This window comes from Salvelinus sp. IW2-2015, linkage group LG6.1 (genome assembly GCF_002910315.2).
Source record: "Salvelinus sp. IW2-2015 linkage group LG6.1, ASM291031v2, whole genome shotgun sequence".
Lineage (NCBI taxonomy): Eukaryota > Metazoa > Chordata > Actinopteri > Salmoniformes > Salmonidae > Salvelinus > Salvelinus sp. IW2-2015.
The window spans coordinates 19,811,508-19,826,731 of record NC_036845.1 but is presented as its reverse complement, the minus strand read 5'-3'; the positions used below and the strand labels follow the sequence as shown (position 1 = coordinate 19,826,731).

Here is a 15,224-nt window from a genome sequence, read left to right as displayed (position 1 = left end):
ATACATCCACAGGTACACCTGCAAATGACTCAAATTATGTAAATTGTCTATCAGAAGCTTTAAAACCAGTACATAATTTTCTGGAATTGTCCAAGCTGTTTAAAGGCACAGTCAACTTAGTGATGTAAACTTCTGACCCACTGAATTGTGATAGTGAATTATAAGTGAAATAATCTGTCTGTAAACAACTGTTGGAAAAATGACTTGTGTCATACACAAAGTAGATGTCCTAACCGACTTGCCAAAACTATAGTTTGTTAACAAGACATTTGTGGAGTGGTTGAAAAAAAAGAGTTTTAATGACTCCAACCTAAGTGTATGTAAACTTCCGACTTCAACTGTATCATCGCAGCCTTTGATATTGCCAATAACCTGTTGTTGAGAAAACACACAGTACCAGTCAAACATTTGGACACCACCTACTCATTCAAGGGTTTTTCTTTATTTTGTACTATTTTCTACATTGTAGAATAGTGAAGACATCAAAACTATGAAATAACACGTGTTAAACAAATCAATATATTTTTTATATTTGAGATTCTTCAAAATAGCCACCCTTTGCCTTGACAGCTGCACACCTTGGCATTTTTATAACCAGCTTCACCAGGAATGCTTTTCCAAAAGTCTTGAAGGAGTTCCCACATATCCTGAGCACTTGTTGGCTGCTTTTCCTTCACTCCGCGGTCCAACTCATCCCAAATCATCTCAATTCGGTTGAGGCCGGGTGATTGTGGAGGCCAGGTCATCTGATGCATACTCCATCACTCTCCTTCTTGGTCAAATAGCCCTGCAAACCAGATGGATGGCATATCACTGCAGAAGCTGTGGTAGCCAGGATGTTAATTGTGCATTGAATTCTAAATAAATCACTGACAGTTCATCGGCAAAAGCAACCCCACACCTCCTTCTCCATGCATCACGGTGGGAACCACACATGCGGAGATCATCCGTTCACCTACGCTGCGTCTCACAAAGTAACACAGCGTTTGGAGCCAAAGTTGAAATTTGAGATTTTATCAGACCAAATGACAGATTCCACCAGTCTAATGTCCATTGCCGTTCCTGGCCCAAGCAAGTCTAATCTTATTGGTGTCCTTTAGTAGTGGTTTCTTTGCAGAAATTCGACCATGAAGGCCTGATTCACATAGTCTCCTCTGAACAATTGATGTTGAGGTGTGTCTGTTACTTGAACGCTGTAAAGTATTTATTTAGGCTGCAATTTCTGAGGTGCAGTTAACTCTAATGAACTTATCCTCTACAGCAGAGATAACTCTGGGTCTTTTTTTCCTGTGGCGGTCCTAATGAGAGCCAGTTTCATCATAGCGCTTAATGGTTTTTGCGATTGCACTTGGAGAAACTTTCAAAGTTCTTGACATTTTCCAGATTGACTGACCTTCATGTCTTAAAGTAATGGACTGTTGTTTCTATTTGCTTATTTGAGCTGTTCTTGCCATAATGTGGACTTGGTCTTTTACCAAATAGGGCTATATTGTATACCAACCCTACCTTGTCACAACACAACTAATTGGCTCAATTGCATTAAGAAAATAAATTCCACAAATTAACAAGGCACACCTGTTAATTGAAATGCATTCCAGGTGACTACCTCATGAAGCTGGTTGAGAGAATGCCAAGTGTGTGAAAAGCTGGCAAGGCAAAGGGTGGCTACTATGAAGAATCTCAAATATAAAATATATTTTGATTTGTTTAACACCTTTTAAGTTACTACATGATTCCATGTGTTATTTCATAGTTTTGATGTCTTGACTATTATTCCACAATGTAGAAAAGAGTAAAAATAAAGAAAAACTCTTGAATGAATAGGTGTGTCCAAACTTTTAAATGGTACTGTATGTGTTATGGCTTTTCAGAGCTTTTTTTTTTTTTTAAATGGAAGCTTCTCTAATGTCAAACATGTAAAGTGTGGTGTACCGTAGGGCAGCACTCGAGGCCCTCTACCCTTTCTATTTTTAGCAATGACCTGCCACTGGCATTAAACAAAGCATGTGTGTCCACGTATGCTGCTGATTCAACCATATACGCACCAGCAACCCCAGCTAATGAAGCCACTGAAACCCTTAACAAAGAGTTGCAGTCTGTTTTGGAATGGGTGGCCAGAAATAAACTGGTCCTGAACATCTCCAAAAATTAAGAGCATTATATCATTCCCTAAGTTCTAGACCTCAGCTGAATCTGGTAATGAATGGTGAGGCTGTTGAACAAGTTGAGGAGACTAAATTACTTGGTGTTACCTTCGATTGTAAACTGTCATGGTCAAAACAGAGATTCAAAGGTTGTAAAGATTCTGAGAGGTCTGTTCGTAATAAAGAGATGCTCTGCTTTTTTTTGACACCACACTCCACCCACAATGCAATTCCTGCAGGCTCTAGTTTTATCTTGATTATTGTCCAGTCATATGGCCAAGTGCTGCAAAGAAAGAAATKGTTAAGCTGCAGCTGGCACGTCTTGCGCTTCATTGTAATCAGAGGGCTAATATTAATACTATGCTTACCAGTCTCGCTTGGCTAAGAGTTGAGGAAAGACTGACTTCTTGTTTCTTTAAGAAACATTGTGTTGGAAATTCMAAATTGTTTGCGTAGTCAACTTACACACACTTACCCCACCAGATATGCCACCAAGGATATTTTCGCRGTGCCCAGGTCCAGAACAAATTCAAGGAAACGTACAGTATTATACACAGCCATGAGTGCATGGAACTCCCATCTTATATAGCACAAGTGAATAGCAAACCTGGTCTAAAAAAAAATTATAATAAAGACACACCTCACGGCACAACGCCTCTCCCCCATGTGACCTACTTGKTGTGTATGTACTGACATGTATGTGTAACAGATAGATACACACACGTTAATGTTTTAAATGTAAATTGTATAGTATTTTTCGTTATGTGTCGAACCCCAGTAAGACTAGCTGTTGCCATTGGTGTCGGCTAATGGGGATCCTAATAAATCAAATCAAAATGTTGAATTGATTTTCTTCCTATGAACTTGACTAGCGTTTGAACCACTTGGGCTATAAGCTACTATGACCCTATTCCTGAAACCTAAGACACACTGGAACATGGTTGTGCCTTCTGCATTATGGTCACAGAATGGGCAGGACACGTTATAAGGTAGTGTGACAAGAGATGCTATTTGGCTCCCAAAACAATTTCTCACGTCATCTGACAATAACACCAGTTCCAATCCAAGTGCCAATGCCGTTTATCAAACTCTAGGCGTTTACATTTGTTGGATGATATGAAAATATAGCTTTTTGGCCACGCAAACCAGTGGTGGGTTTGGGGTCAAAATAAGGATCCATAAGCAGAAAATAACCCTATACCTACTGTAAAGTATGGTGGTTGATCTGATTTTATGGGGCTATTTTGTTTCCACTGATACTGGGGCTTTGTTAAGGTCAACGGCATCATGACTTTAACCAGTACCCTAATATTTTGCCAAAAAAACTGGTTGCCTCTGCAAGGAGGCTGAAACTTGGCCGGAGGTGGATCTTCCAGCAAGTCAATAACCCCAAGTCACCCAAATCCAAAGAAATTGTTAATTGACCACAAAAATCTACATTTTGCAATGGCCATGTCAGAATATCAAGGATTGGAAATATTATGTATGGAGTTCTCCAGTCTCATTAAACATTTTCAGAAAAAGTCCCAATGCCATCATCCTCACAAGGTGAGGTATTGAAAGGTATATACAAAATACAAATAAAATAAAAATATTAAAATAATAATATTTAAATAATTTTGACCCATATCTTTAGAAAAAAAATGTCACTTGTTAACCAAAATCTCTTGAGCCAATTGTTTCAGTTAAAATAATTTTTTGTTGTTGTTGGCATACAATAAAAACGCGGATTTGTATCGTTGTTTTAGACTATTTTTTGCTCATCCTTGATTAAGGGTGCCACAATTTTGTAGCAGTGACTGACTGGGTTCAAACTAAGTCTACTGCAAACACACACTTTCTTTGGCAACACAGAGAGGTAAGGTTCTGTTGTCTCCTATATGAGACTGCAAAGCAGAGGTGGCTGATTAGTGCATCCATGCATGTGATGAGGCAACATTATTGCCTTTGTACCTGAAGGCGTATTAGTTTGACTGATGGGGTTCTAATTCAGGTCTTCTGTACACCACACAATGCAACTTTTCAGGTCTCTAACAAGTTACTCATCACGAAAGYGTCGCAAGTCACAGAACCAATGCCTATGCCTTAGCTCCGCAGGCTAACAAAGTCTTAACCCAGTCAGTCATGTTACCCTTATAATATGTACCCTTGCCAGAGACATGAAACTAAAGGTGTCAGCATACTTCAGTTTGGCTGGAAACGAGTCATCCCTCGTTGAATGGCAACAAAGACTTTACTGAAGAATCCTTACTGTTTCCTGCAGTAAAATAACCTAGTGCCCTCWTGGGTGGAATGTTAATATTTTTCATAATWWAATTTTTCTATGTCTCTATGTCAAACAGTTTCATTATAATTCTGTCTTCTGTGATGTATAAAAGTGTAATATTGGGATACAAACTCAAAATTGAATACATTTCAACTCTATATCTGACATGGTACAGGTGTCTTTTTTAAAGAACATTACCATGTGTGTAAGGTCTATACTTTTGTTTCAAAGTAGATTTGTTTAAGACTACCAATAAACACTGTGTGACCYTGATTGCAGTAAAATKAATAGCCTGATGGGACGCCACACTTCAAATGTTTTGTATATTTTATTGTAAGGGCAGACACATGTCTGAGGCAGAGGTCCTGAGCTCAACTTTCGATATAAGCTGAATTAGGGGGAAGCGGTACTCAAGCAGTGTGTCATCCTTTACATTACCTTCCTCATCTCATCCCTATGGGCTTTAGCTAAGAGGGCTAACACAGTCGTGTGACATCCAGGAACTATTCCTTTCAATCTTTTACCCAGACTTCAGCAGAAATGTAGAGAAGCATATTTAGTTTCTTTAAAATGTAAAAAAAAGAACCACCAGTCAGGAAGATACTACACTGAGCAAAAATCTAAACGCAAAATGTAAAGTGTTAGTTGAAATAAATGCATATATGCACAAAAAGCTTAGTTCTCTCACATTTTGTGCAGAAATGTGTTTACATCCCTGTTAGAGAGCATTTCTCCTTTGCCAAGATAATCCAAAACCGCAGGCTAAGGTTAAATCTAGACTTGGTTTCCTCTATCGAAATTGCTCCTCTTTCACCAAAGCTGCCAAACTAACTCTGATTCAGATGACCATCCTACCCATGCTAGATTACGGAGACGTAATTTATAGAGCGCCAGGTAAGGGTGCTCTAAAGCGGCTAGATGTTCTTTACCATTCAGCCATCGGATTTTCCACCAATGCTCCTTATCGGACACATCACTGCCCTCTCTACTCCTCATCTCTGTATACCTGTCGCAGGACTCACTGGTTGCTGCTTATTTATAAAACCCTCTTATGCCTCACTCCCCACCCTTATCTGATATACCTACAGCAGCACCMGTCCTCCACATACAACACCCGTTCTGCCAGTCACATTCTGCTAAAAGGTCCCCAAAGCACACACATCCCTCCTCGAGATCAACATTAATTCCCGCACTTTGGCTCTTTTCAGTTCACTGCAGCTAGCAAATGGAACGAGCTGRAAAAAAWRAAAAAAAACTCRCTGGACCGTTTTCATTCAAAGAATCACTCATGGACAGTCTTACTGACGGTTGTGGCTGCTTCTTGTCATGTGTGTTTTTTCCTATATTATAATCCCAGCCCCCATCCGCGCAGGAGACCTTTTGACTTTTGTTAGGCCGTCATTGTAAATAAGAATTTGTTCTTAACTGACTTGCCTAGTTAAAAAAAAAAAAATGCTTTTATTTAAGGGTGACCTACATTGAAAGGACGGGAAGTGTTGGCTGTGCACTTGACAAGGCCTTCACATTTAACCATCTAAATATCAAGTTGTTTTATATTCTCAAACTAATAACAGGCCGTTTTAACTCGGAAAACAAACGATCAAAACGTACACAAACCATAATCTTACCTCAGGAATCTAGATGTAATGTTGTCCACGAAGTAGGCTAATTATCTTGACCRCCCCAACAGACACCAAAATGTTCTGTCAATCCTTGAGATAAACATTAATMCCCGCACTTTGGCTGTTGTTAAATTGTGTGCAGTATCAMACAAGGTCTTTATCACTTGACTGTCATTCAGAAAATCCTTTCCTGAATCAGCTGATGATGTGCGATAATGTCCCCACTTAACGAAAACTATTTTGAGTAATTCTTGAAAAAMCCCTGTTAATGACAGTATCGATTTGTGTTTTATTAATCATATTAAAGTACATCTTGATGTTTGATGCATAGACTTTTTGCAATCACATACATTCATTTTATGTGAGCCTATGAAAACTTCACACCGTAACATTGGGAGATACGAAATGTTACAGTACACTTGAGGTCTCCACACACAAMAAAGTGAGTCACAGCAATATCCAGGAATTTCACAGGATCAATGTCAATGTATAATTCAATTGTTAAATGCTTAGTATATGATAACAAACAGTATCAAATCACATTTTATGTCACATGCACCGAATACAACAGGTGTAGTAGACCTTATAGTGAAATGCTTACTTACAAGCCCTTAACCAACAATGYAGTTAAGAAAAATATAAGTAAAAAATAAGAAACAAAAGTAACAAATAATTAAAGAGCAGCAGTAAAAATAGTGAGGCTATATACAGGGGGTACCGGTACAGAGTCAATGTGTGGGGCACCGGTTAGTCGAGGTAATATGTGCATGTAGGTAGATGTATCATACATGTAGGAAAGAAAGGTTGTGTTTAATGTCACTCGATTTTAGTCAAATCTGAAGACTCCAAGCACGAGAAAGRGTTTAAACATAGTTAATTCATGAGTTGAATCAACACCTATATTGAATATATCCATGTTCCCCCTTCATATCTTAATGTATTCATATGACGAAAAAAATCAAATTATTATGAATTACTTTGTAGCAGCTCCAAACAGCTGTCCACTACCAGAAATGCTCACTGGTACCCTAGAAAGAGCCACGTGACGGCCATCTGCATCTGCCAAACAAAAGTCTGGGCATGCAACACAGACAATTTGCCAACAGAAAAAGNAAAAATATAAGTAAAAAATAAGAAACAAAAGTAACAAATAATTAAAGAGCAGCAGTAAAAATAGTGAGGCTATATACAGGGGGTACCGGTACAGAGTCAATGTGTGGGGCACCGGTTAGTCGAGGTAATATGTGCATGTAGGTAGATGTATCATACATGTAGGAAAGAAAGGTTGTGTTTAATGTCACTCGATTTTAGTCAAATCTGAAGACTCCAAGCACGAGAAAGRGTTTAAACATAGTTAATTCATGAGTTGAATCAACACCTATATTGAATATATCCATGTTCCCCCTTCATATCTTAATGTATTCATATGAAGAAAAAAAGAAAATTATTATGAATTACTTTGTAGCAGCTCCAAACAGCTGTCCACTACCAGAAATGCTCACTGGTACCCTAGAAAGAGCCACGTGACGGCCATCTGCATCTGCCAAACAAAAGTCTGGGCATGCAACACAGACAATTTGCCAACAGAAAAAGAAAAGCTGGAATGCAGCTGGAATAACGTTAACCAGCTAGCTAATGTTATCATGTTAGTTAGATAGCTAGCTAACTCATAAAGAAAAAACTGYGCAGACCACAAATTGAATATATTTTCWAATGATCTTTACCTTTTCAGCAAAGATTTTCTGTATGATAAATTATTTGAGAATGCAAGGGCATTTCACTTACCATACTCTGTGGGGACAGGGTCAGGGTGGTAGGTGAAGTGCGCAGCATTCCTTCTTTGTGTTTTTGTTTTGGATGAGCAATTCGGGGATAACCTCAGCAGAGTCAACCCAAACGAGCTCTGAGCACCGACATTTACATTCGCGATGGAGGCTTTCGAAACTGCACCTTTGAGAAGAAACCGTGCAGCAGCCGCCATTGCTGTTGTGAGTGGACTGAACAGGAAGAAGAGAATAATGACAGCGTCCCTTTTTAGTCGAAAGGGGCTGTGGTTGGTTGAAACAGTGGGTGGTGGAACAGTGGGTTCAGCCTCTTGTCCAATCGACCCTGAAATACTTGAGAGATGTATTTACCMTGGCCCGCGTTGAAGTGTCSGTCACGTCGTCTGGCGAAACCTGGTAGGGAGGAGCGCCTTTCATATCAAACAGTAATCTGCACCGGTCGGTTGATGTTGTCAACAAGGGAGCATGGTATCGTCCAGAAACATACAACATATATTTTCCATAAAATACATGTTTTATGTTTGTTTTATTGGAAGGCAGATAAAGCATTTTTATCAAAAGCAATCACTTTTGCATGGGAAAACACAGAATCCTACTCATTACTACACGTGCTTTTTACATCACTTTTATTTTGAGCCAACTTCGCCGTCGGACAGMGCGGGCACCCGACTYAAACCCGGAGGCAGTAATCAACTTTCAGCCGGTGCAAAACACGCCTGCACAGGCGCCAGGGCAAAATTAATCGAGCTCCCTCCTTGACTTTTGTTACGTTCGACATTGCAGCCCACTTTAAAAGCGAGTCGAGACTGACTGATCTACAAATCACCGTGCATCCTAAATAACAACTCAATAGTCTTTGTAGATCAGTAAGTCAGTCACAATTTAACAATGATACATCATGGTTTTGACGCTCTCGAACACAGCCTTTGACTAAGGTCATGAAGTTGTGCCAAAGATTATGGATATACTGTCAAGACAGTCTCTCCGCCCTGGCACTTGGGAATCGTTGTCCACAAAGCTGTCTAGCTCCCGCCCATCCTTTCTTTGGATTGGTGGATACATCTCATTACTGTAAATCTGTTTTTGAATATTCGATGTAAAGTGATGTAATAAGCACGAGGGTTGTTGACGTCAAACACCTATATTCAATGGAGAGAGATGCTCCCTACTGCCTCATTTAATGAATATGCATAACCATCTCGAGACACTCGCTTATATTGTTTTTTCTTTCAAAGGTCCCGGGCTGGCACATGTCCTACTTATATCAGTACACTCGTAACAACTTCAGCATTACAAACTTATATTTGATCAAATAAACTTCACGCAGCAAATAAAACATTTTTTTTGTTGTTGACCAAATTCGACAATCTCTGGTTGTGCTAAACAATTACTTTTTATTGTGGGATGACGAAACTATGTTGTTACACAGCCACCATAAACCATAATTAAATTATCACACAAGCCTACCTACTGTAATCGATCACAAACCACAACCTATCTAATGTGATTTTGAATTTTAGACCAAATAATCTTGTAGTCCTATGTAATCCATGACTCTTGCATTTAACATACTACTCACATAGACCTACACATAATAAACTATAGGCAGGGCCTAATAATAATACAGTGAGGGAAAAAAGTATTTGATCCCCTGCTGATTTTGTACGTTTGCCCACTGAGAAAGAAATTATCAGTCTATAATTTTAATGGTAGGTTTGTTTGAACAGTGAGAGACAGAATAACAACAAAAATATCCAGAAAATGCATGTCAAAATGTTATAAATTGATTTGCATTTTAATGAGGGAAATAAGTATTTGACCCCTTCTCAATCAAAAAGATTTCTGGCTCCAGGTGTTTTCATACAGGTAACGAACGGAGACTAGGAGCACACTCTTTAAGGGAGTGCTCCTAATCTCAGTTTCTTACCTGTATAAAAGATACCTGTCCACAGAAGCAATCAATCAATCAGATTCCAAACTCTCCACTATGGCCAAGACCAAAGAGCTCTCCAAGGATGTCAGGACAAGATTGTAGACCTACACAAGGCTGGAATGGGCTACAAGACCATCGCAAGCAGCTTGGTGAGAAGGTGACAACAGTTTCTGTGATTATTCGCAGATGGAAGAAACACAAAAGAACTGTCAATCTCCTCAGCCTGAGGCTCCATGCAAGATCTCACCTCGTGGAGTTGCAATGATCATGAGAACGGTGAGGAATCAGCCAGAACTACACAGGAGGATCTTGTCAATGATCTCAAGGCAGCTGGGACATAGCATCAAGAAAACAATTGGTAACACACTATGCCGTGAAGGACTGAAATCCTGCAGCGCCCCAAGGTCCCCCTGCTCAAGAAAGCACATATACATGCCCGTCTGAAGTTTGCCAATGAACATCTAATGATTCAGAGGAAACTGGGTGAACGTGTTGTGGTCAGATGAGACCAAAATGGAGTTTTGGCTATCAACCCAACTTGCCGTGTTTGGAGGAGGAGGAATGCTGCTATACCCCAAGAAACCATCCCCACCGTCAACATGGAGGTGGAAACATTATGCTTTGGGGGTGTTTTTCTGCTAAAGGGACAGGACAACTTCACCGCATCAAAGGGAGATGGACGGGGCCATGTACTTCAAATCTTGGGTGAAAACCTCCTTCCCTCACAGAGGGTATTGAAAATGGGTCGTGATGGGTATTCCAGCATGACAATGACCCAAAAACACACGCCAAGGCAACAAAGGAGTGGCTCAAGAAGAAGCACATTAAGGTCCTGGAGTGGCCTAGCCAGTCTCCAGACCTTAATCCCATAGAAAATCTGTGGAGGGAGCTGAAGGTTCTGAGTTGCCAAACGTCAGCCTCGAAACTTAATGACTTGAAGAAGATCTGCAAGAGGAGTGGGACAAAATCCCTCCTGAGATGTGTTGCAAACCTGGTGCCAACTACAAGAAACGTCTGACCTCTGTGATTGCCAACAAGGTTTGCCACCAAGTACAAGTCATGTTTTGAGAGGGGTCAAATACTTATTTCCCTCATTAAAATGCAATCAATTCATAACATTTTGACATGGGTTTTTCTGGATTTTTTTGTTTGATATTCTGTTCTCACATGTTCAAATAAACCTACCATTAAAAATTATAGACTGATCATTTCTTTGTCAGTGGGCAACGTACAAAATCAGCAGGGGATCAAATACTTTTTTCCCTCACTGTACTTAATTTAACTTTAAAAATGATTTAGCTTTTAATTTGGCATGAACACAACCAGTCATGATGTTTTCATCTGATTGTCAAATAAATAACAATGTAGGCTACCTGTGCATGTTCATCCACTCCATGGACAGGGAGAGTTTGTGCAGCCATGTAGAAATAAATAGTTTAAAGCATGACAGAGAGGTGGAGGGGTTCGTTTAATTGAAGCGTGTTTTTTCATATTTAGCACGGTAAAGCATATGTCATGGAAATTCTTACACAGGACACTCGAAGTCAATCTTAAATGAATCATCCTTTATTCGTCAGCACACTGGAGAGGTTCCAACCAACTTAATGAACCATAGTACACATGTCAATCCCAGCAGTTGTCTTATATTCGCTATACACAGACAAGTTATATTTGCATGATTTAGATAATTAATTAATCAATACCGTTTGTTTCATTCATGTGACTGACCAAAACCGTTCATAACATGTTTTATTTTTTTATTCACCTTTTTTAACCAGGTAGGCTAGTTGAGAACAAGTTCTCATTTGCAACTGCGACCTGGCCAAGATAAAGCATAGCAATTCGACACATACAACAACACAGAGGTACACATGGAATAAACAAAACATACAGTCAATAATACAGTAGAAAATAAGTCTATATACAATGTGAGCAAATGAGGTGAGATAAGGGAGGTAAAGGCAAAAAAGAAGGCCATGGTGGCGAGGTAAATACAATATAGCAAGTAAAACACTGGAATGGTAGATTTGCAGTGGAAGAATGTGCAAAGTAGAAATAGAAATAATGGGGTGCAAAGGAGCAAAATAAATAAATACAGTAGGGGAAGAGATAGCTGTTTGGGCTAAATTATAGATGGCTATGTACAGGGCAGTAATCTGTGAGCTGCTCTGACAGCTGGTGCTTAAAGCTAGTGAGGGAGATAAGTGTTTCCAGCATCAGAGATTTTTGCAGTCCGTTCCAGTCATTGGCAGCAGAGAACTGGAAGAAAGACGACCAAAGGAGGAATTGGCTTTGGGAGTGACCAGTGAGATATACCTGCTGGAGCGCGTGCTACGAGTGGGTGCTGCTATGGTGACCAGTGAGCTGAGATAAGGCGGGGCTTTACCTAGCAGAGACTTGTAGATAACCTGTACCAGTGGGTTTGGCGACGAGTATGAAGCGAGTGCCAACCAACGAGAGCATACAGGTCGTAGTGGTGGGTAGTGTATGGGGCTTTGGTGACAAAACGGATGGCACTGTGATAGACTGCATCAATTTGTTGAGTAGAGTGTTGGAGGCTATTTTATAGATGACATCGCCGAAGTCGAGGATCGGTAGGATGGTCAGTTTTACGAGGGTATGTTTGCAGCATGAGTGACGGATGCTTTGTTGCGATATAGGAAGCCGATTCTAGATTTAATTTTGGATTGGAGATGCTTAATGTTTGTCCTTTGTTATGGCAAGCCTAAATAAGTTCAGGAGTAAAAACGTGCGTAACAAGTCACGTTTCATGGACTCACTCTGTGTGCAAAATAGTCTCTGCACTCCACACGTACAATTATCTGTAAGGCCAATCAGTCGAGCAGTGAATTTCAAACACAGATTTTACCCCAAGATTAGAGGTTTTCCAATGCCTCGCAAAGAAGGGAACCTATTGGTTGATGGATAGAAATAAAAAAATCTGACATTGAAAATCCCTTTCAGCATATCTCAGACTGGCCAATAAAAAGACTGGCCTCTTCACTGTTGACGTTGAGACTGGTGTTTTGTGGGTACTATTTAATGAAGCTGCCAGTTGAGGACATGTGAGGTGTCTGTTTCTCAAACTAGACACTCTAATGTACTTGTCCTCTTGCTCAGTTGTGCACCGTGGCCTCCCACTCCTCTTTCTATTCTGGTTAGAGACAGTTTGCTCTGTTCTGTGAAGGGAGTAGTACACATTGTTGTACGAGATCTTCAGTTTCTTGGCAATTTCTCACATGGAATAGCCTTCATTTCTCAGAACAAGAATAGCCTGATGCGTTTTAGAAGAAAGTTATTTGTTTCTGGCCATTTTGAGTCTGTAATCGAACCCAGAAATTCTGATGTTCCAGATACTCAACTAGTCTTAAAAGGCCCGTTTTATTGGTTGTTTAATCAGAACAACAGTTGTCAGCAGTGCTAACATAATTGCAAAAGGTTTTCTAATGATCAATTAGCCTTTTAAAATGATAAACTTGGATTAGCTAACACAATGTGCCATTGGAAAACAGGAGTGATGGTTGCTGATAGTGAGCCTCTGTACACCTATGTAGCTAATAAAAAATCTGCCGTTTCCAGGTACAATAGTTATTTACAACATTAACAATGTCTACACTGTATTTCTGATCAGTTTGATGTTATTTTAAAGGACAAAAAAATAGCTTTTCCCTCAAAAACAAGGACATTTCTAAGTGACCCCAAACTTTTGAACGATAGTGTGTGTGTGTATATATGATATAACATGCGAAAACAAGTATCTTATACACTCCATTTTTGCAGATTTTTCCTACTTTACAAGCATTGTAAGAGTCTGTAATTGTATATATCATCGTACACTTCAACTTGAGAGACGAATCTAAAACAAAAATCCTGAAAATCACATTGTATGATTTTAAGTAATTAATTAGCATTTTATTGCTATGACATAGTATATTATCACCTACCAACCAGTAAGAATCCGCGCTCTCACAGATCTGTTAGTTTTTCTTTAAAGAAGCCCTCCTAGTTCTCCACTCAATGTACCTGTATTAACTGCACCTGTTTAACTCGTTACCTGTTATAAAAGACACCATGTCCACACACTCAATCAAAAACAGACTCCAACCTCTCCACAATGGCAAACCAGAGAGCTGTGTAAGGACATCAGGGATAAAATTGTAGACCTGCACAAGGCTGGGATGGGCTACAGGACAATAGCAAGCAGCTTGGTGAGAAGCAACAAAACTGTTGGCGCAATTATTAGAAAAAGAAGAAAATAGAAGAAGTTCAAGATGATGGTCAATCACCCTCGGTCTGGGCATCCATAGACAATGTAGTGGCTCTCTCACTCTGTGTATATATAATTGGGATTTTTGGTACTCAGCAAGCTAAGGAGCCTATATCACTGGCAATAATGCTGCAGACTTGCCATGAGCAAGGTGAGGTGATTGCTGAGCTGCTGCCTCAAGTGAACTATCTAGCAAACTAAATGTACCTCAGGATCATCTCGGCTCGCAATGACCTGTGAAGAAGATTTGGTTCTGTTAATGCGGTACGCCATACTCTGAAAATATAATAGATGACTCATAGATGCAAAACTAGCTCTTTCTTATATTAGATGGGCTGTCAAACTTAATAAACGTTAGCGACTTGAAGTAAGTTAGTGACCTGAAGTAACGTTACCATCTTGCAAATAGGGAATCCGGTTAGGCTCTATCTATCTGCAGTGTGAAACACTGCAAATCACTGATAGCAATGTTCTCGTCCATATCAGTAGAGGTGCAGATGTATCCCGGATAGTTTATATTAAAGAAGAGAGATACATTTGGACATTTTGATTTGAAAGGGTGGTAGAACCTTCAGCTTTAACAGTTCTGTTTATTTGAATAAAGAGATAGCAACCTGTCAGTGAGCAGCCCCTCCAATGACTTTGCAGGGCCTGGTGACAAGAACTTGATTGTTTGAGTGATTAATTGTCTAGCCCCTTCTGTCAACACAACGGTATCAGATGTTTCGTCTAAAGACCTCTGAAACCTCTGGCATCACTTGATAGAACTGCCCCTCTCAATGCCAACATAGCTATTATATCTGCCGAATCCTAAACACAAATCGGTCATTCAAAGGAGGTATTTCGGATTGACCCGCATAACCCCACAATTGCCTGTTTTGTGCTGTACATGCAAGCGAAGGTTGCCAATGCATTTGCCATTGGGCCATACAAAGGGTTCTGACAGAACTTTTGCCGTGGCTTGGCAAGTTCTCCAGTATTGTGTGCATGCCAAGGCATGGTATAGAGCTGCCATTTGGTCATTAAGACCATACCAAACCACACCGCCCAGAGGCCAACCGTCGTTTGCTAATTTATGACGGATAAATTGAATCATGGGACAAAGTCGGAGGTGGATGTTGTGGATCATGGATCGAACGCTAGAGAGGATAGGTGATGAGATGGATGATAGGATGGAAGATGGCTCACAGATAGTAGGTCTCATGTTA

General features: G+C 39.9%; 1 protein-coding gene across 1 annotated transcript in view; it reads right to left on the bottom strand.

The window, feature by feature from the left end:
• The window catches only part of LOC111965282 (2-oxoisovalerate dehydrogenase subunit beta, mitochondrial), an 84,399-nt gene extending 76,346 nt beyond the window's left edge, over positions 1-8,053 (bottom strand). Inside the window, exon 1 of the mRNA XM_023989364.2 lies at positions 7,818-8,053. Within this exon, the coding sequence (XP_023845132.1) occupies positions 7,818-8,013 (196 nt within the window). The 5' untranslated portion in view covers positions 8,014-8,053. The remainder of the gene's footprint in view (positions 1-7,817) is intronic.
• Between the last annotated feature and the right edge of the window lie 7,171 nt (positions 8,054-15,224).